At 45.3% G+C, this 22,905-nt stretch overlaps 1 protein-coding gene across 1 annotated transcript in view; it reads right to left on the bottom strand.

Moving 5' to 3' along the window:
• The window catches only part of RTF1 (RTF1 homolog, Paf1/RNA polymerase II complex component), a 71,971-nt gene that overhangs the window by 12,460 nt on the left and 36,606 nt on the right, over nt 1-22,905 (bottom strand). Inside the window, exons 3-7 of the mRNA XM_030921424.1 lie at nt 18,431-18,578; nt 13,556-13,760; nt 6,457-6,571; nt 5,050-5,161; nt 242-377 (exon numbers count right to left, since the gene is read on the bottom strand). Of these exons, the coding sequence (XP_030777284.1) occupies nt 242-377; nt 5,050-5,161; nt 6,457-6,571; nt 13,556-13,760; nt 18,431-18,578 (716 nt within the window). The remainder of the gene's footprint in view (nt 1-241; nt 378-5,049; nt 5,162-6,456; nt 6,572-13,555; nt 13,761-18,430; nt 18,579-22,905) is intronic.

Below are 22,905 nucleotides of genomic sequence, written 5' to 3'. Positions count from 1 at the left end.
AGAAAACGAATGAAAGCTCCAGGCCAATCTGAGCGTGACATGAAGTCAGTTCCTACCTTCCAGGCCCAGGTGAAATGTCCAAGCGCACAGGCTAGCAGCCAAATGAATGGGCTGACGTGCTGGGGAACTCAGTTCAGCAAACCAAAGGTAACCAGGTCAAAGTTAGTGGCCCAAACAGGGCCCACTCTTCCTCAAAAACCCACCTATCCTGCCTACTAGACCAAAATGTACAAGAGCTTACTCCTCTTCTTCATCAGATGACGATGTTCGCGATGACCGATCTGACTTCTCACTGGATTTGTCATCCTCTTCCTCTTCTTCATCATCAGAGTAGACCTCACTGGTTTTTAATGGCTGTTTTTTGGCAAGGAGCTCAGCTAGAAAGAAAGGAGAGATGTTTACCTACGTTTTCTCAACAAGAAAATGAATTCATTCTTGAAAAAGAACTGGAAATGGAAGAGGACTCAAATACACAGCTCTGTCCTCTCTAGACTGGATTGTGCTAACTTGGGGTATATACAGAAATGAGTTAAAACACAGAGTTAAAATTATTCAGGTGCCAAATATCAGACTCCAACAGATGAAAAAAGGGCTGGAAGACTGATACTAAGTAGGCAGAAAGGGTAACCAACACTACTGACAGTTCTCGTTTATGGCACTCAAGACACTTGACTATGGGGAGGAAAGAGGTCCCCCTCTTGATGACTTCAGAAGCTTCTGAGGAAAACTTCAAATAGGAGAGTGGCTGAATCACCACTGGTACATCTACCAATGAACTACTGTGCAGCTATAAAAAAGGAACGTGGGGCGGGGTGCGGTGGCTCATGCCTGTAATCCTAGCACTTTGGGAGGCACAGGCAGGCGGATCACTTGAGGTCAGGAGTTTGAGACCAGCCTGGTCAACATGGTAAAACTCTGTCTCTACTAAAATACAAAATTAGCCGGGCGTGGTGGCTGGCGCCTGTTATCCCAGCTACTCGGGAGGCTGAGACAGGATAATCGCTTGAACCCAGGAGGCAGAGGTTACAGGGAGCCAAGATTGCGCCACTGCACTCCAGCCTGGGCAACAGAGCAAGACCCTGTCTCAAAAAAAAAGAAAAAAAAAAACAAAAAGAACATGGCCAGGCATGGTGGCTCACAGCTGTAAACCAAACACTTTGAGAGGTCGAGGTGGATAGATCACTCGAGCTCAGGGGTTTGAGACCAGCCTGGGCAACATGGTGAATCTGCATCTCTACCAAAAATACAAAAAAACTAGCCAGGAGTGGTGGCTGGAAAAAAAAAAGAGAGAGAGAGAAAAGTGTGTATAGTACGCTACCATTAATCTAAGATGGGAGGTGAATCTGTGTACTTATGATTTAAAAAGAAAAAAGAATAATATAAAACAATTTTAGGCGGGGAGTGTTGGCTCACGCCTGTAATCCCAGTACTTTGGGAGGCTAAGGCAGACGGATCACTTAAGGCCAGGAGTTCAAGACCACCCTGGCCAACATGGCTAAACCTCATCTCTACTAAAAATACAAAAAAAAAAATGAGCCAGGTGGTGGTGCACGCGTGTAGTCTCAGCTACTCAGGAGGCTGAGGTGGGAGAATCGCTTGAACTCAGGAGGTGAAGGTTGCAGTGAGCTGAGATCGTGCCACTGCGCTCCAGACTGAGTAACAGAGCGAGATCCTGTCTCAAAAAAGAGAGAGAGAGATGCACAGATGGACAGATGGACAGAAGGAAAAAAATAACTGCAATGGATCAAAACACATAAAGCATGTTAAAAATCGTGAGTTCACAAGGATATTCAAAACAAAACTCATCAGTCATCTTTGGAAGTTGCTAAGAATTATCTCTCTCTTTAAAATATGGCAGAAACAGGGTCTCACTATGTTGCCCAGGCTGGTCTTTTTTATTTTTGAGACCCAGGTTGCAGTGCAGTGGTGTGATCTCCACTCACTGCAAGCTCCGCCTCCTGGGTTCACGCCATTCTCCTGCCTCAGCCTCCCAAGTAGCTGGGACTACAGGCGCCCGCCACCACGCCCGGCTAATTTTTTTGTATTTTTAGTAGAGATGGGGTTTCACCTTGTTAGCCAGGATGGTCTCGATCTCCTGACCTCATGATCCGCCCACCTTGGCCTCCCAAAGTGCTGGAATTACAGGCGTGAGCCACCGCACCCGGCCCCAGGCCGGTCTTGAATTACACATGTGAGCCACTATACCTTGCCAGGAACTATCTCATTCTTTCAAAAACTGGTAAACGAAAGAAAAATTAATCAAGCATTTATCTTGCCTTTCCTGTTCAAAATGTGCCTGGTGGGTAACTCAATAGTTGATTAGAAGTTTCTCTTTGGCCGGGCGCGGTGGCTCAAGCCTGTAATCCCAGCACTTTGGGAGGCCGAGACGGGCGGATCACGAGGTCAGGAGATCGAGACCATCCTGGCTAACATGGTGAAACCCCGTCTCTACTAAAAATACAAAAAACCAGCCGGGCGAAGTGGCAGGCGCCTGTAGTTCCAGCTACTTGGGAGGCTGAGGCAGGAGAATGTGTAAATCCGGGAGGCGGAGCTTGCAGTGAGCTGAGATCCGGCCACTGCACTCCAGCCTGGGCGACAGAGCAAGACTCTGTCTCAAAAAAAAAAAAAAAAAAAAAAAAAAAAAAAAAGAAGTTTCTCTTTATAGAAGCAGGCTAGATAATGAATGAAGAAAGAATGATAGATTCGAAATATCACCATTTTGCAACCCCTAACGAATTAAATTATCTAGGTAATGACCATCAATGGCTACTAGGACAGAACTATTATTTCTTTTTCATTTTTTTTTTGAGATAGAGTATCACTCTTGTTGCCCAGGCTGGAGTACAATGGTAGGATCTTGGCTCACTGCAACCTCCACCTCCCGGGTTCAAGCGATTCTGGTGCCTCAGCCTTCCAAGTAGCTGGGACTACAGGCATGTGCTACCACGCCTGGCTAATTTTTGTATTTTTAGTAGAGATGGGATTTCACTATGTTGGCCAGGATGGTCTCAAACTCCTGGCCTCAAGTGATCCACCCGCTTTGACCTCACAAAGTGCTGGGATTACAGGTGTGAGCCATCGTGCCTGGCGTGGCTATTTTTTGTATTTTTAGTAGAGACGGGGTTACACCATGTTGGCCAGGCCGGTCTTGAACTCCTGGCCTCAAGTAATCCTCATGCCTCAGCCTCCCGAAGTGTTGGGATTACAGGCGTGAGCCACTACACTCAGTCCCACATTATTTTTTGTTGTTTTTTTTAAGATGGAGTCTCTGTTGCCCAGGCTGGAGTGCGGTGGCGCAATCTCGGCTCACTGCAACCTCCGCCTCCCAGGTTCAAGGGATTCTCCTGCTTCAGCTTCCTGAGGAGCTGGGATTACAGGTGTGCACCACCACAGCCAGCTAATTTTTGTATTTTTTGTAGAGACGGGGTTTTACCATGTTGGCCAGGCTGGTCTCAAGCTCCTGACCTCAGGTGATACCCCCGCCTTGGCCTCCCAAAGTGCTAGGATTATAGGTGTGAGCCACTGTGCCCAGCCCCCACATTATCCTTTCTAATTCTTCACCCCTCTCTATACCCATGTCCTTTGCTATGTGCCTTAGTCATTCTTCCTGGGCCCATAGTGACACCGTGCCAATTCCAAGTCTAGGCCTTAAGAGGCGTATGTGTCTCTGCTTGCCCCTTTTATACTTCTGTCATCACCATATAAAAGTGCTCGGGGTTTACTGGCCCAAGGAGGGAGAGAGAGGAAGAACAGACCTGGCTACCACCTGTAGCTTGGAGATAATTCCAGCTGAACTCATCCCATCAGGCGGGTGAATTGCAGTTGAACTTCAGATGCATGAGCAGGAACAGGGGTTAGTTTGTTACTTCACATTATTGTAGTAAGAGCTAACTGATAGGATTGTTAACATCATAGACTGAGAGACAATCCGATATCATGTGTCTCCTGATGGAAATACATACCACTACCTAAAAATCAGCCTTCCCCAAGAATAAGCAACAACGACAACAACAGAACAAACCCAAATCTGACCAATTCCGTAGCTCTAACTACCCATTTATAGGAAACTCAAGGGACTAGAAACACGTTCAACAACAAGAATGAGATGCAGTCACCATCGTGAGAAACCAGAAGACGAATGACCCAGTTTCTTCAGCAAATACACTGCAAGGCAGGGCAAAAAGATATGGGGAAGAAAACATACAGATTAAATGCCTTAAGGTACATAATAACAGATCACAATGTATGGACTTTAAGATCCTGATTCAAGTGGTTCAATTATTTTTTAAAATTACAATAGAAATAGAAAAATTTGAACACTGACTAGATATTTGATAAAGAGTTCATTGTTATTTTTAGGTGTAATAATGGTATTGTAGTTAGGTTTAAAACAAAAGAAAAGTACTTATCTTATAGAGGAACATATTGAAATATTTATGGTTAAAATATAATAATCCTGGTATTTGCTTTAAAATAATCTGATGAAAGGATTATAGATTTAACAAGACTGGCCAAGAGCTGACTGCTGAGGCTGGATGATAGGTTCGTGGATGTTCATTGTACTATTCTCAGTATGTGTTGGAATTTCATTTATTTATTTATTTATTTATTTATTTATTTATTTATTTATTTATATTTTATTTATTTATTTATTTGAGACGGGAGTCTTGCTGTGTTGCCAGGCTGGAGTGCAGTGGCGCAGTCTCGGCTCACTGCAACCTCTGTCTCCTGGATTCAAGCGATTCTCCTGCCTCAGCCTCCCGAGTAGCTAGGATTACAGGCACGTGCCACCACACCCGGCTAATTTTTTTGTATATTTAGTAGAGATGGGGTTTCACCATGTTAGCCAGGCTGGTCTTGAACTCCTGACCTCGTGATCTGCCCGCCTCGGCCTCCCAAAATGCTGGGATTACAGGCGTGAGCCACCGCGCCTGGCCTGTGTTGGAATTTTATATGAGAAAGACATAACAAGAGGGCAAAATAAAAACGGACACCAGGAAGTCAAATCACATAAAGACACAAAGTAGCCATTACCTTTCCTCCCCTTACCTGTTCTGTTCTTTCGTTTTTCTCGCTCTGCTTTTAGCTCCTCCATGGCTTGAGATTTCTTATCTAGTTTCTCATCCCGCTTGGAACGCCGTTCCTTGTTGTGGGATGTTACCTAGGAAGGGAAGGATATATAGGATGGCCCTTTTTACCAACAGCTAATAAGATTCTCTAAACCCACTTAATGCATTTAGTCCTCCAGCGTTATTCTATATGGGTTGCAGAAACTTAGAGCTTGTAGTGTAAGGGGAGAGAGCATCCTCTTGTGGACAAAGAGGATAGCGCAGTAAAATAAGCCCTGTCCAAAATGCCTAATAACAAGTTCAAGAATTACCCGAATAAACTCTTTCTGGAAGAACACGCTAGAACACAGCTAATGTTGGGATTACAGGCATGAGCCACTACACTCAGCCCCACATTATCTTTTTTTTTGTTTTTCTGAGACGGAGTCTCATTTATCATTTTGATGATAAATACAGAGATTACTTTCCCAGCTATATTTATACCAAGTAAAGGATGACATACATCTAAGTAAACATCATAAGCATCTGGCTACCTAGGACAGATTGTTTACCAACTTTTCTTTGAGGGTTGCTCACTCACTAGTGGGCTGCTTTTTCTTTAAACAGAGCCTCGCTCTTCTGCCCAGGCTGGAGTGCCATGGCACAATCTCAGCTCACTGCAACCTCCGCCTCTGAGGGTCAAGCAATTCTTGTGTCTCAGCCTCCCGAGTAGCTGGGATTAAAGGCATGAGCCACCGTGCCAGGCTAATTTTTGTATTTTTAGTAGAGATGGGATTTCACCATGTTGACCAGGCTGGTCTCAAACTCCTGACCTTGAGTGATCTGTCCGCCTCTGCCTCCCAAAGTGCTGAGATTACAGATGTGAGTCACTGCAGCTAAGGGCTGCTTTTTAAATGCAGACTTCAGTGAAAGCTGGGCACAGTGGCATATGCCTGTAGTCTCAGCAACTCAGGAGGGTTGCTTGAGACTAGGAGTTTGAGGCTACAGTGTGTTATGACCGTGCCAGTGAATAGCCACTGTACTCCAGCCTGGGCAACATAATGAGACCAGAGAAGGTAGGAGGAAGGGAAGGAGGACGGGAAGGAGGAAGGGAAGGAGGAAGGGAAGAAGAAAGGGAAGGAGGAAGGAAAGGGAAAGAAAGGGAAAAATAAAGAAAAAAAAAGGAAAAAAAAAAAGGAAGGAAAAAGTGCTAAGGAGTTAATAGCACAGCTGATGGTGAAACAGTGGAATATGTCCAGAGATTAATGAAACCATGCCACAAGTCTTGTACTAATAAGCTTAGGCTGATTAATATAAACCCACATTTTACACACACACACACACACACACACACACACTCAAAACAGAGGTTTATTCTTTGGACAATGAAGAACACTGAATCTCCTACCTGAGATTCTTGAATCTGTGTCAGCTTTTTCTTTTCTTGCTCCTCTTCTTGCTTTTTCTTCTTTTCTTTCTTTTCTTTCTTTTTGGCTGTTTTTAGTTTTTTCTTGATTTCAAATCTGGTTAAAAGATATTTGTTTGGTTTTTAACCAGCAATGAAATGTATGTAAAAATTGATTTCTATTAGATAGGAGAAAGGAACTAAGGGAAAGGAGCTAATAGATATTTTGGCTTTCCTGCAAGAAACTCTCATGTTACCTTTTAAGTACATTAAAAATATTTAATATGGGCCGGGCGCGGTGGCTCAAGCCTGTAATCCCAGCACTTTGGGAGGCCGAGACAGGTGGATCATGAGGTCAGGAGATCGTAGACCATCCTGGCTAACACCGAGAAACCCCGTCTCTACTAAAAAATACAAAAAACTAGCCGGGGGAGGTGGCGGGCGCCTGTAGTCCCAGCTACTCGGGAGGCTGAGGCAGGAGAATGGCGTAAACCCGGGAGGCGGAGCTTGCAGTGAGCTGAGATCCGGCCACTGCACTCCAGCCTGGGCGATAGAGCGAGACTCCGTCTCAAAAAAAAAAAAAAAAAATTAATATGTTAATTACAACAAAATATAAAATATTTGATTGCATTAAGTTGAGTATGTTTAAAACGAAAGAATATGGGCCGGGCACAGTGGCTCACACCTGTAATCCCAGCACTTTGAGAGGCCAAGGCGGGCAGATCAGGAGATCAAGAGATCAAGACCATCCTGGCCAACATGGTGAAACCCTGTCTCTACTAAAAATACAAAAATTAGCTGGGCATGCTTGTAGTCCCAGCCTGTAGTCCCGCAACTTGGAAGGCTGAGGCAGGAGAATCGCTTTAACCCGGGAGGCAGAGGTTGCAGTGAGCCAAGATCTCGCCACTGCACTTCAGCCTAGCGACAGAGCAAGAATCTGTTTCAAAAAAAAAAAAGAGAGAGAGAGAACATATATAGGATATTGCTGTACTCATCTGCGCCACTCTAGCCTGGGCGACAGAGTGAGACTCCATCTCAAAAAAACAAACAAACAGGCCAGGTGTGGTGGCTCGCACCTGTAATCCCAGCACTTTGGGAAACCAAGGCGGGCAGATCACGAGGTCAGGAGATTGAGACTATTCTGGTCAAAATGGTGAAACTCCATCCCTACTAAAAATACAAAAATTAGCCAGGCGTGATGGCACATGCCTGTAATCCCAGCTACTCAGGAGGCTGAGGCAGGAGAATCGCTTGAACCTAGGAGGCAGAGGTTGCAGTGAGCCAAGATTGCACCACTGCACTCCAGCCTGGACGACAGAGTGAGACTCCACCTCGAAAACAAACAACAAACAAACAACAACAAAAACCACACAATGACAGACCATTTCACAACCCACCAGGATGACTATTATCATAAAGAGGAAGGCCAGGCACGGCGGCTCACACCTGTAATTCCAGTACTTTGGGAGGCCAAGGCAGGAGGATCACTTCAGTCCAGGAGTTGGAGACCAGCCTGGACAACATGGTGAGACCCTGTCTCTACAAAAATTTTAAAAATTGGCTGGACATGGTGGTACATGCTTGTAGTCCCAGCTACTTGGCAGGCTGAGGTGGGAGAACTGCTTGAGCCCAGGAAATTGAGGCTGCAGCAAGCCATGATCATACCACTGAACTCTAGCTAGCCTGGGCAATAGAGCGAAACCCTGTCTCAACAACAACAAAACAAGGAAATGACAAGTGTTAAAGTGTTAGTGAAGATGTGGAGAAACTAGAACACTTATTGCTGATGGGAATCTAAAATGGCGCAACATGGCCGGGCGCGGTGGCTCAAGCCTGTAATCCCAGCACTTTGGGAGGCCGAGACAGGCGGATCACGAGGTCAGGAGATCGAGACCATCCTGGCTAATACGGTGAAACCCTGTCTCTACTTAAAAATACAAAAAACTAGCCAGGCGACGAGGCGGGCGCCTGTAGTCCCAGCTACTCGGGAGGCTGAGGCAGGAGAATGGCGTAAACCCGGGAGGCGGAGCTTGCAGTGAGCTGAGATCCGGCCACTGCACTCCAGCCTGGGTGGCAGAGCAAGACTCCGTCTCAAAAAAAAATAAAAATAAAAATAAAAAATAAAGTAAAAAAGATGCGGGAAATTCCAGAGTTTCCATATTGCACTGCCCTGAAGCTAAACAAATGAACTACAAAAATATCAGTTTTCTATGATGGCTCTGAACATTTGTCTTAATAATGAGCACACTAAACCATTCTTACAGTCACCAAAAAAAGTCACTGAAGCTGAGGGTGGTGATTCACACCTGTAACCTCAGCATTTTGGGAAGCTGAGGTGGACGAATTGCTTGAGGTCAGGAGTTCAAGACCAGCCTGGGCAACATGGCAAAACCCCCTCTCTACAAAAAAAAAAAAAAAAAATACAGCGCCAGGAGAGGTGGCTTATGTCTGTAATCCCAGCACTTTGGAAAGCCGAGGTGGGTGGATCACCTGAGGTCAGGAATTCCAGACCAGTCTGGCCAATATGAAAAATTAGCCAGGCTGCTGGGCGGGGTGGCTCAGGCCTGTAATCCCAGCACTTTAGGAGGCCGAGGTGGGCGGATCACGAGGTCAGGAGATCGAGACCATCCTGGCTAACACAGTGAAACCCCGTCTCTACTAAAAATACAAAAAATTAGCCAGGCGTGGTGGCTGGCGCCTGTAGACCCAGCCACTAGGGAGGCTGAGGCAGGAGAATGGTGTGAACCTGGGAGGTGGAGCTTGCAGTGAGCCGAGATCGCACCACTGCACTCCAGCCTGGGCGACAGAGCAAGACTCCGTCTCAAAAAAAAAGAAAAAAGAAAAATCAGCCAGGCCAGGCGTGGTAGCTCATGCCTGTGATCCTGGCAGTTTGGGGGCCAAGATGGGAGCATCATTCAAGGTCAGGACTTGGAAACTAGCCTGGCCAACATAGTGAAGACCTGTTTCTACTTAAAATACAAAAATTGGCCAGGCACAGTGGCCTACGCCTGTAATCCCAGCAATTTGGGAGGCCGAGGCAGGTGGATCATCTGAGGTCAGGAGTTGGAGACCAGCCCAGCCAACACAGTGAAACCCCATCTCTACTAAAAATACAAAAATTGGCCGGGTGTGGTGGTGGGCGCCTGTAATTCCAGCTACAGGGGAGGCTGAGGCGGGATAATTGCTTGAACCCGGGAGGCGGAGTTGCAGTGAGCCAAGATTGTGCCACTGCACTCCAGCCTGGGCAACAAGAGCAAAACTCCATCCCCCCCACCAAAAAAAAAAAAAAAAATTAGCTGGGTGTGGTGGCGTGTGCCTGTAATCCCAGCTACACAGGAGGCTGAGGCAGGAGAATCACTGAACCTGGGAAGTGGAGATTGCAGTGAGCTGAGATTGTGTCACTGCATTCCACCCTGGGCAACAGAGTGAGACTCCATCTCAAAAAAAAAAAAAAAAGAAAGAAAAAAATATTAGCCAGGCATGGTAGCCTGTAGACAGCCTGTAGACCCAGCTACTTGGGAGGCTGGCTTGAATCCAGGAGGTGGCAATTGTAGAGAGCTGAGTTCACACCACTGCACTCCAGCCTGGATGACAAAGCCAGACTATGTCTAAAAAAACAAAATATTTTAGGCCGGGCACGGTGGCTCAAGCCTGTAATCCCAGCACTTTGGGAGGCCGAGACGGGCGGATCACGAGGTCAGGAGATCGAGACCATCCTGGCTAACACGGTGAAACCCCGTCTCTACTAAAAATACAAAAAATTAGCCGGGTAAGGTGGCGGGCGCCTGTGGTCCCAGCTACTCGGGAGGCTGAGGCAGGAGAATGACGTGAACCCGGGAGGCGGAGCTTGCAGTGAGCTGAGATCCGGCCACTGCACTCCAGCCTGGGCGACAGAGCAAGACTCCGTCTCAAAAAAAAAATAATAATAAAAATAAAAAACAAAATATTTTTAAAAAGTCACTGAATCAGTCAACTGTCTCATTCACATAAGGTGAAAAACATAAAAACTAAGTTTGAGACAAATCGCCTATTACCCTCGAGCTACTTTGTGATTTTGTCATAGGACTTATTGGCCTTACATGACAACATTTTGCTATGCTTTCCACAGTTCAGACATGCAAATTTTAAACCGTCTGGCAACTCCAGCACAGTTTATGAAGTCCTATTTGTTCCAATATAGGTAAACTTGGAAGCATTCACACTCAAAACAAATGTTGAGGCCGAGCGTGGTGGCTCACGCCTGTAATCCCAGCACTTTGGGAGGCTGAGGCAGGTGGATCACCTGAGGTCAGGAGTTTGAGACCAGCCTGGCCAACATGGCGAAACCCTGTCTCTACTAAAAATACAAAAATTAGCCAGGTGTGGTGGCGGGCATCTGTAATCCCAGCTACTTGGGAGGCTCATGCAGGAGAATCGCTTGAACCCAGGAAGTGGAGGCTGTGGTGAGCCGAGATCGTGCCATTGCACTCCAGTCGGCAACAAGAGCAAAAGTCTGTCTCAAAACAAAAAACAAAAAACACACACGTAAAAAAAACAAAAAAACAAAAATCAAATGTCTATTGCTTGCTGCTGACTGAAAGCCAAACATTCTTCTCTAGGATAACTCGGCATACTTAATATGGTCTCCAGAAGGGACAAACAAAACTCCCAGATGAAAAGGAACTAACTGCTGCCAAAGAAAATGCTTCTGTTTTCCTTTCATGAGATTAAATAGGTAGGATCCTCATTCTGAGGGCTATTTTATTTCCAAGACAAAAGCCAAGTTTATTTTTACCTTGAAATTCTGTTAGAAGATAAGGAAGAACTACTGCCATATTTAAAACTTTTCCATTTAAAATATGGCAAAAGTTGAAAACATTGAAGCAGCTTCTAAATACCAAAAAGCAATTTAACATTTGACTTTTTAAAAACATACAAAAACCGTGTTAGAGGGTAGTCAGATACCTAACTTGTACATAATGAGGAGAAATTCCAAGTCTTGAATCCTGTGAAGACAGGGCTCCAAATAAGAATTTGGGAAATGTTTTCAACCTAGGAGCTTGAACAATTTGAAGCCAATTTGTAAAATACAAAGCTTTAAAACACCATTTGTTCATTTAATTTTTATATATCATTTGATGTGTTCCCACATTACTCTCAATCATTACTGTATTCATGTTCTAAAACCAAGGCAACCTTATCATTACCTCAATACTTTTTGCTTAGTAGAAATCAAATCATGTACTGATCTTTATCAAGACAAACAATCTCTGTAATCCCCTCCCTTTTTCTTGACACAGGGTCTCACTCTGTCACCCAGGCTGAAGTGCAGTGGTGCAATCTCAGCTCACTGCAAACTCCACATTCCGGGCTGAAATGATACTCCTGCTTGACTCAGCCTCCCAAGTACCTGGGACTACAGGCATGGGCCACCACGCCTGACTATTTTTTGTAGGAGACAGGGTTTTTGCCATGTTGCCAAGACTGGTCTTGAATTCCTGGAATCAAGTGATCCACCCACCTTGGCCTCCCAAAGTGCTGGGATTACAGGTGTAAGCCACCGCTCCAGGCCTGCAATTCCCTTTATTTTATTTTATCTTTTTTAAGACGGAGTGTCCCTCTGTCACCTAGGCTGGAGTCCAGTGGTGTAATCTTGGCCCACTGCAACCTCCGCCTCCTGGGTTCAAGTCATTCTCCTGCCTCAGGATCCTGAATAGCTGGCATTACAGGTGCGTGCCACCATGCTCGGCTAATTTTTTGTATTTTTAGTAGAGATGGGTTTCACCATGTTGGCCAGGCTGGTCTTGAACTCCTGACTTCAAGTGATCTACCCGCCTCGGCCTCCCAAAGTGCAGGGATTACAGGTGTGAGCCACCACACTTGGCCTGTAATTCCATTTATTTATTTATTTTTATTTTTGCTTTTTATTGAGACAGAGTCATGCTTTCACCAAGGCTAGAGTGCAGTGGCGCCATCTCAGCTCACTGCAACCACCATCTCCCAGGTTGAAGCAATTTTCCTGCCTCAGCCTCCTGAGTAGCTGGGACTATAGGTGCACACCACCACACCAGGCTAATTTTTTTGTTTTTTTTTTTGTTTTTTTTTTTTTTTTTTTTTTTTTTTTTTTTTGAGGCGGAGTCTCGCTCTGTCGCCCAGACTGGAGTGCAGTGGCTCAATCTCCGCTCACTGCAAGCTCCGCCTCCCGGGTTCACGCCATTCTCCTGCCTCAGCCTCCTGAGTAGCTGGGACTACAGGCGCCCGCCACCTCGCCCGGCTAGTTTTTTTGTATTTTTAGTAGAGACGGGGTTTCACCATGTTAGCCAGGATGGTCTCGATCTCCTGACCTCGTGATCCGCCCGTCTCGGCCTCCCAAAGTGCTGGGATTACAGGCTTGAGCCACCGCGCCCGGCCTTTTTTGTATTTTTAGTAGATATGGGTTTTCACCATGTTGGCCAGGCTGGTCTAGAACTCCTGACCTCTGGTGATTCATCCACCTTGGCCTCCCAAAGTGTGTAATTCTCTTTAGAATGCTGCCTGTAGTGCTGTGTTATAGAATAGGTAAAATAATAGGAAATGTGAGGAGGAGCGGATGTAGCCACAGTGTGTTTTATGCTGTCAAGACGGTCCTGGGTTTGAAATTCAGTTCTACCACTTACCACCTAAATCACCTTGGGCAAGTTTCTTCATTCATTCACTCAACAAGTATTTAGTGCATATCTCTGTGGCAGGTATCGTTCTAGGCACCAGGAAGAGAATGGCGAAAAGGACAAAATCTCTACCTTCATGCAGCTTAGTCTTTAGTTTCCTAATGTCTCTAAGCCTGAGCTTCTACCTCTGAAATATGGTATAACCAACTTCACAGAGCAGTTGTGAAGATTAAATAATGCACATAAATAATATGAATAAAACCTTCTGAATAACGTACATTAGTAAATAAAGCCAGTGGCACTGAGTAAATAAATGTGATTGAAATTTAATACATCATTTGCCTCTCATCATGTTAACAATCAACTCCAAATGCAGTCTCCGTATGTAGGGCAGGTGTGAAGGACAGAGGAAGTATGAGAAAAGAGATGAACGGAAAAGGTGGGGGCAGGGGGGAACAACGAGGACTCAACCTTACCTTCTTTTCAACACCTCCCTCTTCTCTATGCGATTGAACAGTTCTTGCTCTCTCTCTTTCTCTGTCATCTGTTCCAGACGGGCCCTGTCTTCCTCATCTCCCATGAGGTCTTCTCCATAGCCATCATGGAACTCTTCATCTTCTGAGGAAGAGTCTGAATCTGAACTGGAAGAGGAGCTGTTGCTGTCAGAGTCTGACACTTCACCTGCAACAAAGGCCCAAACACAAGATTACACTATGCTCCAGCAGACAGGCCACAAGCGGCTCCACAATGTTGACAACATCACCCTTCTTCAGGCTACAGTAAGAAACCAGTTTGTTATTTTACTTATTTGTTTTCACTTTTTTTTTTGAGATGGAATTTTGCTCTTATTGCCCAGACTGGAGTGCAAGTGGTACAATCTCAGCTCACTGCAAGTGGTACAATCTCAGCTCACTGCAACCTCCACCCGCCGGGTTCAAGTGATTCTCTTGCCTCAGCCTCCCAAGTAGTAGGGATTACAGGTGTGTGCCACCACACCCGGCTGATTTTCTATTTTTATTGGAGACGGGGTTCGTCATATTGGTCAGACTGGTCTCGAACTCCTAACCTCAGGTGATCCGCCCACCTCAGCCTCCCAGTGCTGGGATTACAGGCGTGAGCCACTGTGCCTGACGTATTTATTTTTACTTTTTAAATAGAGTTGGGGGTCTCACTTTGTTGCCCAGGGTGGTTTTGAACTCTTGGGCTCAAGCAGTCCTCCTGTTTTGCCTCCCAAAGTGCTGGGATTACAGGCATGAGCCACCACACCCAGCCCCAACTTATTTTTTTTTATTATTATTATTTTGAGACGGAGTCTCCCTCTGCCCCAGGGTGGAGTGCAGTGGCGTGATCTCGGCTCACTGCAACCTCCACCTCTCGGGTTCAAGCAATTCTCCTGCCTCAGCCTCCTGAGTAGCTGGGACTACAGGTTCACACCACCACATCCAGCTAATTTTTGCATTTTTAGTAGAGACGGGGTTTCACCATGTGGGCCAGGATGGTCTCGATCTCTCGACCTTTTGATCCACCCACCTTGGCCTCTCAAAGTGCTGGGATTACAGGCGTGAATCACCATGCCCTGCCTATTTATTTTGTTTGAGGCAATTTTTGCTTGTCATCCAGGCTGGAGTGCAGTGGCGCGATCTCGGCTCACTGCATTCTCCACCTTCCAGGTCAAGCAATTCTCTTGCCTCAGACTCCCGAATAGCTCAGGTGCTCAGCTAATTTTTGTATTTTTAGTAGAGATGGGGTTTCACCATGTTAGCCAGGCTGGTTTTTAACTCCTGACCTCAAGAGATCCACTTGCCTCGGCCTCCCAAAGTGCTGGGATTACAGGCGTGAGCCACTGCGCCCGGCCCCCAGATTTTTTTTTTTTTTGAGACAGAGTCTCGCTCTGTCGCCCAGGCTGGAGTGCAGTGGTGCGATCTCGGCTCACTGCAAGCTTGGGTGCCCACTACAGGTGCCCACCACCACACCTGGCTCATTTTTTTTGTATTTTTTAAATAGAGACAGGGTTTCACTGTGTTAACCAGGATGGTCTCAATCTCCTGACCTCATGATCTGCCCACCTCAGCCTCCCAAAGCGCTGGGATTACACGTGTGAGCCACCGCACCTGGCCTGATTATATGGATAAGTTCTTTAGTGGTGATTTCTGAGATTTTGGTGTACCTATCACCCAAGCAGTGCATACTGTGCCCAATATTTAGTCTTTTATCCCTCACTCCCTCCCTAAGTCCCCAAAGTCCATTATATCATTCTTTTTTTTTTTTGGGAGACAGAGTCTCACTATCGCCTGATCTCGGCTCACTGCAACCTCCTCTTCAAGCGATTCTCATGGCTCAGCCTCCTACTGAGTAGCTGGCACCACAGGAGTGTACCACCATGCCTGGCTAACTTTTGTATTTTTAGCAGAGATGGGGTCTCACCATGTTGCCAGGCTTGTCTTAAACTCCTGACCTCAAGTGATCCACCTGCCTTGGCCTACCAAAGTGCTGGGACTACAGGCGTGAGCCACCACACCTGGCCCCATTATACCATTCTATGCCTTTGCATCCTGATGGCTTAAACACCACTTATACATGAGAACATACAATCTTTGGTTTTCTGTTCCTAAGTTACTTTACTTAGAAAAATGGCCTCCAGCTCCAATAAGTTGCTGCAAAGGCCATCATTTCATTCCGTTTTATGGCTGAGTAATATTCTATGGCATACATACACTTTATTTTATTTTATTTTATTTTTGAGACAGAGTCCTGCTCTGTTGGCAGACTAGAATGCAGTCGCGTGAACTCGGCTCACTGCAACCTCCAACTCCCTGGTTCAAGCGATTCTCCTGCCTCAGCCTCCCAAGTATTAGAGATTACAGGTATGCACCACCACACTCAGCTAATTTTTGTATTTTTAGTAGAGATGGGGTTTCACCATGTTGGCCAGGATGGTCTCGATCTCTTGACCTTGTGATCTACCTGCCTCGGCCTCCCAAAGTGCTAGGATTACAGGTGTGAGCCACCATGCCCGGCCGGCATACATACACATTTTCTTTATCCACTTGTTGGTGCACTGAACTTTTGAAGAGTACAAGCCCAAAAAAATTGTCTAGTAGAATTTCGTAAGGTAGTGATGAAAATTTTGTCTATCTGAACAGCAGCCACCACATATGGGTATTCACAAACTCAAATGTGGCTAGGGCAACTGAAAACTAAATTTTAAACATTAATTTTTAGTTAATTTAAGTTGAAATAGCAACAGTTATCAAATGTCCATTTCACTTGGTTTGGTTGATTTGTTAAGAAACAATTCAGATTATGAATTTTTGGCAAGAATATTCCATAAGTGATTGTGTCCTTTTCAATGTATCACATCAGGAAGCCCTAACATCTGTTTGTCCCATTATTTTAATTTGGATTACTTGGTAAAGGTGGTGTCTCCCAGATTTTCCCTTTGTAAAGGCACCTTTTCCTCTTTACATAATAGTATGTACAGGGAGAAGGTTTAAGACTATAAAAGTTTGTTTTCCGGCCGGCCACAGTGGCTCACGCCTGTAATCCCAGCACTTGGGGAGGCCGAGGCGGGCGGATCATGAGGTCAGGAGATCAAGACCATCCTGACTAACACGGTGAAACCGTCTCTACTAAAAATACAAAAAAATTAGCCGGGCATGGTGGCGGGCGCTTGTAGTCCCAGCTACTCGGGAGGCTGAGGCAGGAGAATGGTGTGAACCCGGGAGGCGGAGCATGCAGTGAGCCGAGATTGCGCCACTGCACTCCAGCCTGGGCAACAGAGCAAGACTCCATCTCAAAATAAATAAATAAATAAATAAACAACAAAAATAAAAATAAAAAATAAAAAAATAAAATAAAATTTTGTTTTCCAAAAAACTCTCACCCAGTGAGAATCATTGAGGATTCTTGAGTAAATCAACTTTATCACTATGATTGAAAAGTAGTGATTTTTCTAACCCTATAATTTCTTTTTCATTTATTAGCTGGCATTAAAAAAAAAAAATTATGGCTGGGTGTGGCGGCTCACGCCTGTAAACCCAGCACTTTGGGAGGACAAGGTGGGTAGATCACCTGAGGTCACAAGTTCAAGACCAGCCCAGACAACATGGTGAAACCCCATCTCTACTAAAAATACAAAAAATTAGCTAAGTGTGCTGGCGGGCATCTGTTATCCCAGCTACTTGAGGCAGGAGAATCACTTGAACCCCAGGAGACGGAGGTCACAGTGAGCCAAGATCGCGCCATTGCACTCCAGCCTGGGTGACAAGAGCAAAACTCTGTCTCAAAAATAAATTTAAAAAATAAAAAAAATTTTAATGAATCATTAAAAATTGATTAGTGAATTTTTAATAACAGTGGATCTTAATAGGACAAATGTTGACATGGAAAAACTATGTGAGTACAATGAGTATTGAGCTAAGTCAGCAATTTAACAGGAACTGTACTTGACTCAATTTGAGCTAACATTCATAGGCATGTGCTCAAAACCAGGTTAGGCCAATTTTATAAAGTCAGCTTGTATGTAAACATTATTTTAAAAAATGTTTTTAACATTTTTATAATTTACAGGTTATCATTCTAGTCCTGGAACAAGTTCACTCTTATTTTCTCTCCCAGTGTCCATGCATTTTTCTTTTCTTTTTTTTCCTACTTTTTTGTTGTTGTTGTTGAGACAGGGTCTTGCTCTGTCACTTAGGCTGGGGTGCAGTGGTGTGATCATAGCTCACAGTAACCTCGAATTCCTGGGCTCAAGCAATCCTCCCACCTCAGCCTCCTGAGTAGTTGGGACCTCAGGTCATACCATAACACCCAGCTAATTTTTAATATTTTTTTTTCAGAGAGATGGGATCTCACTATGTTACCCAGGCTGGTCCTGAACTCCTGGGCTCAAGCAATCCTCCCACCTTGGCCTCCCAAAGTGTTGAGATTACAAATATGAGCCACTGCACCTGGCCCAAGTTCACTTTTCAAACTAGTGTTTAAAAATTCTGGAATTGGCTTCCAGAAAAGGAACATTTTCTACTGAGATTTCCCTCCTCAGTCAGACTATGCATAAGCAAGAAAAAAAAGGGAGGGAAAGGCACTCAGGGTATTCAAGACTAATGCAGGAATCCTTGCGGGTTCCAGGGATAGGTTTCAGGAGTCTCACCAACCTTTGGAATTACATGCATTTTTCTTGCTTCATTCAGATTCTCAAAGCATCCATGACCATGGAAAAAGCTAAGAACCACTGCTCTAAAGAAGAGGTCATGCTGAATGCAGGTACCCCCCTTCCTCCCCACTTCTGACTTGGCACCTTCAAGCTGACAAGAGTGGGAGTTGACCTTCCAGGTCTAGGCTGCTCAGCTCACCTTCCTCAGGGGCTGAGCTCTCAGCTGAACTGTCTTTGTCTGAACTGCCTGAGGAGGCAGTTTTGTTGGCCTGTTTCTTCATGGTTCCTTTCTTCTCTATTTTTCTGGCTTTTCCTTTCTTCTTATTTTTATTGCTCCCAAATGTCCACTATAAGGAGAAAAGAAAAAGGAAGACTGAAATAGGAATAGGGACTTTATTGGGAAAAGCTGGAAGACTCAAGAGTTAAGAGTCTCTGGCATTCATCTTTGAATCCAAAACAAATACACTTCATATGAAAAAAATACAGATTTTTGGGGAAAAAAAGAAAAAAAAATTTTTTTTTTTGAAACAGGGTCTCACTCTGTTGCCCAGGCTGGAGTGCAGTGGCACAATCTTGGTTCACTGCAACCTCTGATTCCCAGGCTCAAGCCATCCTCCCACTTTGGCCTCTGGAGTAGTTGGGACTATAGATGTGTCCCACCACACCCAGCTAATTTTTGTATTTTTTGTAGAGACGGGGTTTCACTATGTTGCCCAGGCTGGTCTTGAACTCCTGAGCTCAGACAATCCTCCTGTCTTGGCCTCCCAAAATGCTGGGATTACAGACATGAGCCACTGCGCCCAGCATAAATTTTTGTTTTTGAGACAAGGTCTCACTCTGTCACCCAGGCTAGAGTGCAGTGGCGCCATCTCGGGCTCACGGCAGCCTTGACCTCCCAGGATCAAGCTATCCTCCTGCCTCAGCCTCTCAAGTAGTTGGGACCATAGGCGTGTACCACCACACCCGGCTAATCTTTGTATTTTTTGTAGAGACGGGGTTTCACCACATTGCCCAGGCTGGTCTTAAACTCCTGAGCTCAAGCAATTCGCCTGCCTTGGCCTCCCAAAGTGTTGGGATTACAGCCACTGTGCCTGGCTCCAGCCTAGATTTTTGAAAACTTGCTTAAAACTTTAGAACTTCTGGTCTGGAATTTCTTAGAAACAGGAGAAAAGTTACATATAAACATATAATTTAATTGTTATTTTTTCTTTTATTTTCAGACAGGTTCTTGCTACGCTGCCGAAGCTGGCCTTGAACTCCTGGGCTCAAGTGATCCTCTCACCTGAGCCTCCTAAGTAGCTGGAACTACAGGTGCGCATCCTGCACCCAGCTCATGGATGTTTTATTGCCAACAGAAAACAGAAAAGATATCAACTTTATGGCAAGTCAAAAAAACAGCTTCTGATGTTTTATGTGGCAGAGATGGCAGTAATCGTTAATGGTTGATATGTCTGGGTTTCAATATGGAGAATGGTTTAGTTCCGGGGTAGGTCTCAGGAAGGCAGGGAACGTAGCCTGTGCCCAGGAGAAAACTGCAGAAAGCACAGAGAGAAAGGATGAAGGCCATTCTTTGGCATGAATGGCAGCACTGGCACTAACTCCAAAGAAGCAGAAAGTAATGTACATCATTAAATATATGTGAATATCCTTTTTAAAACAGTGGCATATATTACACAATAACATGACATTTAAACTGGATCATAAACAGGAAATCCCAGATATCTAAACATAAGGAACCTGTAATGTGCACTGTCAAACAGGCAGGCAATACAGTTAACTACCTCAAGACCGAAAAGCTATCTTCAAGCACTTTAATTATAAGTTGAAAGGCCATACGACCACTTTACAAATTTGCAGACTATTTAGTTACATTAAACCATATCTCCTTTGATATCTTCACTTGCCAACTTAAAATGATTTTAGGTGAAAAACACTTTACTCAGAAACTTTATTCTAATTACCATAAAGAATAATCATCTTTTGATTATCACAGACTGAATATTAAGTCTGGCATTAACATAATATTTCTATATCTAATATCCAACAAAGGCACAAAGTCTTCGTTCCTTCTATAACAGGATGAGAAATTAGGCCGGGCGCGGTGGCTCAAGTCTGTAATCCCAGCACTCTGGGAGGCCGAGACGGGCGGATCACGAGGTCAGGAGATCGAGACCATCCTGGCTAATACGGTGAAACCCCGTCTCTACTAAAAAAATACAAAAAACTAGCCGGGCGCGGTGGCGGGCGCCTGTAGTCCCAGCTACTCCGGAGGCTGAGGCAGGAGAATGGCGGGAACCCGGGAGGTGGAGCTTGCAGTGAGCTAAGATCCGGCCACTGCACTCCAGCCTGGGCGACAGAGCGAGACTCCGTCTCAAAAAAAAAAAAAAAAAAAAGGAGAAATTAACCTCCTATTTTCCTCCTATTTTCACAATAGGTAATAGAAGTAAATTATTTTGGTCCTTTTTTTTTTGAGGGGGTGGGGTTGGGTAGAGGTGTAGTTCTGAAGATGTTTCCAACTTAGAAATTTTCCATATGAGCTATTCTTTTTTTTTTTTTTTTTTTTTTGAGACGGAGTCTCGCTCTGTCACCCCGGCTGGAGTGCAGTGGCCGGATCTCAGCTCACTGCAAGCTCCGCCTCCCGGGTTTACGCCATTCTCCTGCCTCAGCCTCCGCAGTAGCTGGGACTACAGGCGCCCGCCACCTTGCCCGGCTAGATTTTTGTATTTTTTTTAGTAGAGACGGGGTTTCACCGTGTTAGCCAGGATGGTCTCGATCTCCTGACCTCGTGATCCGCCCGTCTCGGCCTCCCAAAGTGCTGGGATTACAGGCTTGAGCCACCGCGCCCGGCCAGAGCTATTCTTAAGAACAGTCTGCTAGTTTACCGTCACAAAACATTGTAAAAGGGTGCTATTTTAAATCTTTTTTTTGTTTTTGAGCCAGGGTCTTGTTTGCCACCCAAGCTGGAGTGCAGGGCAGCAGGTTCATAGCTCACTGCAGCCTCCACCTCCCAGGTTCATGTGATCCTCCTACCTCAGCCTCCTGAGTAGCTGGGACTATAGGTGTGCACCATCATGCCAAGCTAATTTTTTTGTAGAGACAGGGTCTTGCTGTGTCACTCAGGCTGGTCTCAGACTCCTAGACTCATACAATCCTCCAGCCTTGGCCTCCCGAAGTGCTGGGATTATAGGCACAAGCCACCTTGCATAGCCCTAATGCTTCCCTTTTAATGACTGAGTTTTCAATCATTTCACATTTTCATCATTTCAAGGAAGATACTTTTTTTCTTTTTTTGAGACGGAGTCTCGCTGTGTCGCCCAGGCTGGAGTGCAGTGGCGTGATCTTGGCTCACCGCAAGCTCCGCCTCCCGGGTTCATGCCATTCTCCTGCCTCAGCCTACTGAGTAGCGGGGACTACAGGCACCTGCCACCGCGCCCAGCTAATTTTTTTTTTTTTTTTTTGTATTTTTAGTAGAGACAGGGTTTCACCATGTTAGCCAGGATGGTCTCGATCTCCTGACCACGTGATTCACCTGCCTCGGCCTCCTAGAGTGCTGGGATTACAGGCAGGAGCCATTGTGCCTGGCCAGGAAGACAATTTTAAAGCCAGTATGAAACAACCTAAAGAAGGCCAAAGTGTTCACTTTCTTAGTTAAATGAGCTAAAATATGTCAACTTTTTTTTTTTTTTAAATGGAGTCTCACTCTGTCACCCAGGCTGGAGTGCAGTGGTGTGATCCTGGCTCACTGCAACCTCTGCCTCCTGGGTTCAAGCGATTCTCCTGCCTCAGCCTCCCAAGTAGCTGGAATTACAGGTGCCTGCCACAATGCCCAGCTAATTTTTGTATTTTTAGTGGAGATGGGGTTTCGCCATGTTGGCCAGGCTGGTCTCAAACTCCCGACCTCAAGCGATCCACCCACCTCTGCCTCCCAAAGTGCAGGGACTACAGGCTTGAGTCACCGCGCCCGGCCTAATATACCAACTTTCTATGCTGACAATGAAGATATTACTCGAGTAAATAATATATAAAACACCTTTTACACTGGCTCTTGTTATAAAACAATAACACAACTATATGCATAATAGATACTCTCAACATTTATTGGTTAGTTTTGAAAACGGGCATGAGTGACCTTTTCCAAACACTGTCTTGGCCCTTTCTGCTTCTACCCAATGGGAATATGAAGAGGTTGAGAGCATAAATGTTGGGCTGTCAGGGTCACATGTGTGTCAGAGGGACTAGGTCTATTTTTGCCTACAGATTTGGGTTTGTCACATGGAAGAGAGTCAAATTCTGCATTCCTCGGGGGAAAAAAGTGTTTATGAGAGCAAAATGACCTGAAGTCATACAGGTGAATCCAACTCAGCAGGTGCTAGGAAGCCACGGCTTTCTTAACCCTCTCCCTCTATCTGCTTCGATCTGCCTCAACCTAAGCTTAGCAACTGTCATTCATTCATAGTCTATAATGTTTGTCCCTTGTGGGGCAGTGAGAAGAGAAGAGTAAACTAGAAGAAAATAAAAATGCTTTGAGTGAAAAGGGGCCTTCTTTTTTTTTTTTTTTTTTTTTTTTTTTTTGAGATGGAGTCTTGCTCTGCCGCCCGGGCTGGAGTGCAGTGGCCGGCTCTCAGCTCACTGCAAGCTCCGCCTCCCGGGTTCACGCCATTCTCCTGTCTCAGC

Source organism: Rhinopithecus roxellana, chromosome 17 (genome assembly GCF_007565055.1).
Source record: "Rhinopithecus roxellana isolate Shanxi Qingling chromosome 17, ASM756505v1, whole genome shotgun sequence".
NCBI classification, from domain to species: domain Eukaryota; kingdom Metazoa; phylum Chordata; class Mammalia; order Primates; family Cercopithecidae; genus Rhinopithecus; species Rhinopithecus roxellana.
The sequence above is the reverse complement of the archived record's forward strand: the minus strand, read 5'-3'. Positions and strand labels throughout refer to the sequence as shown.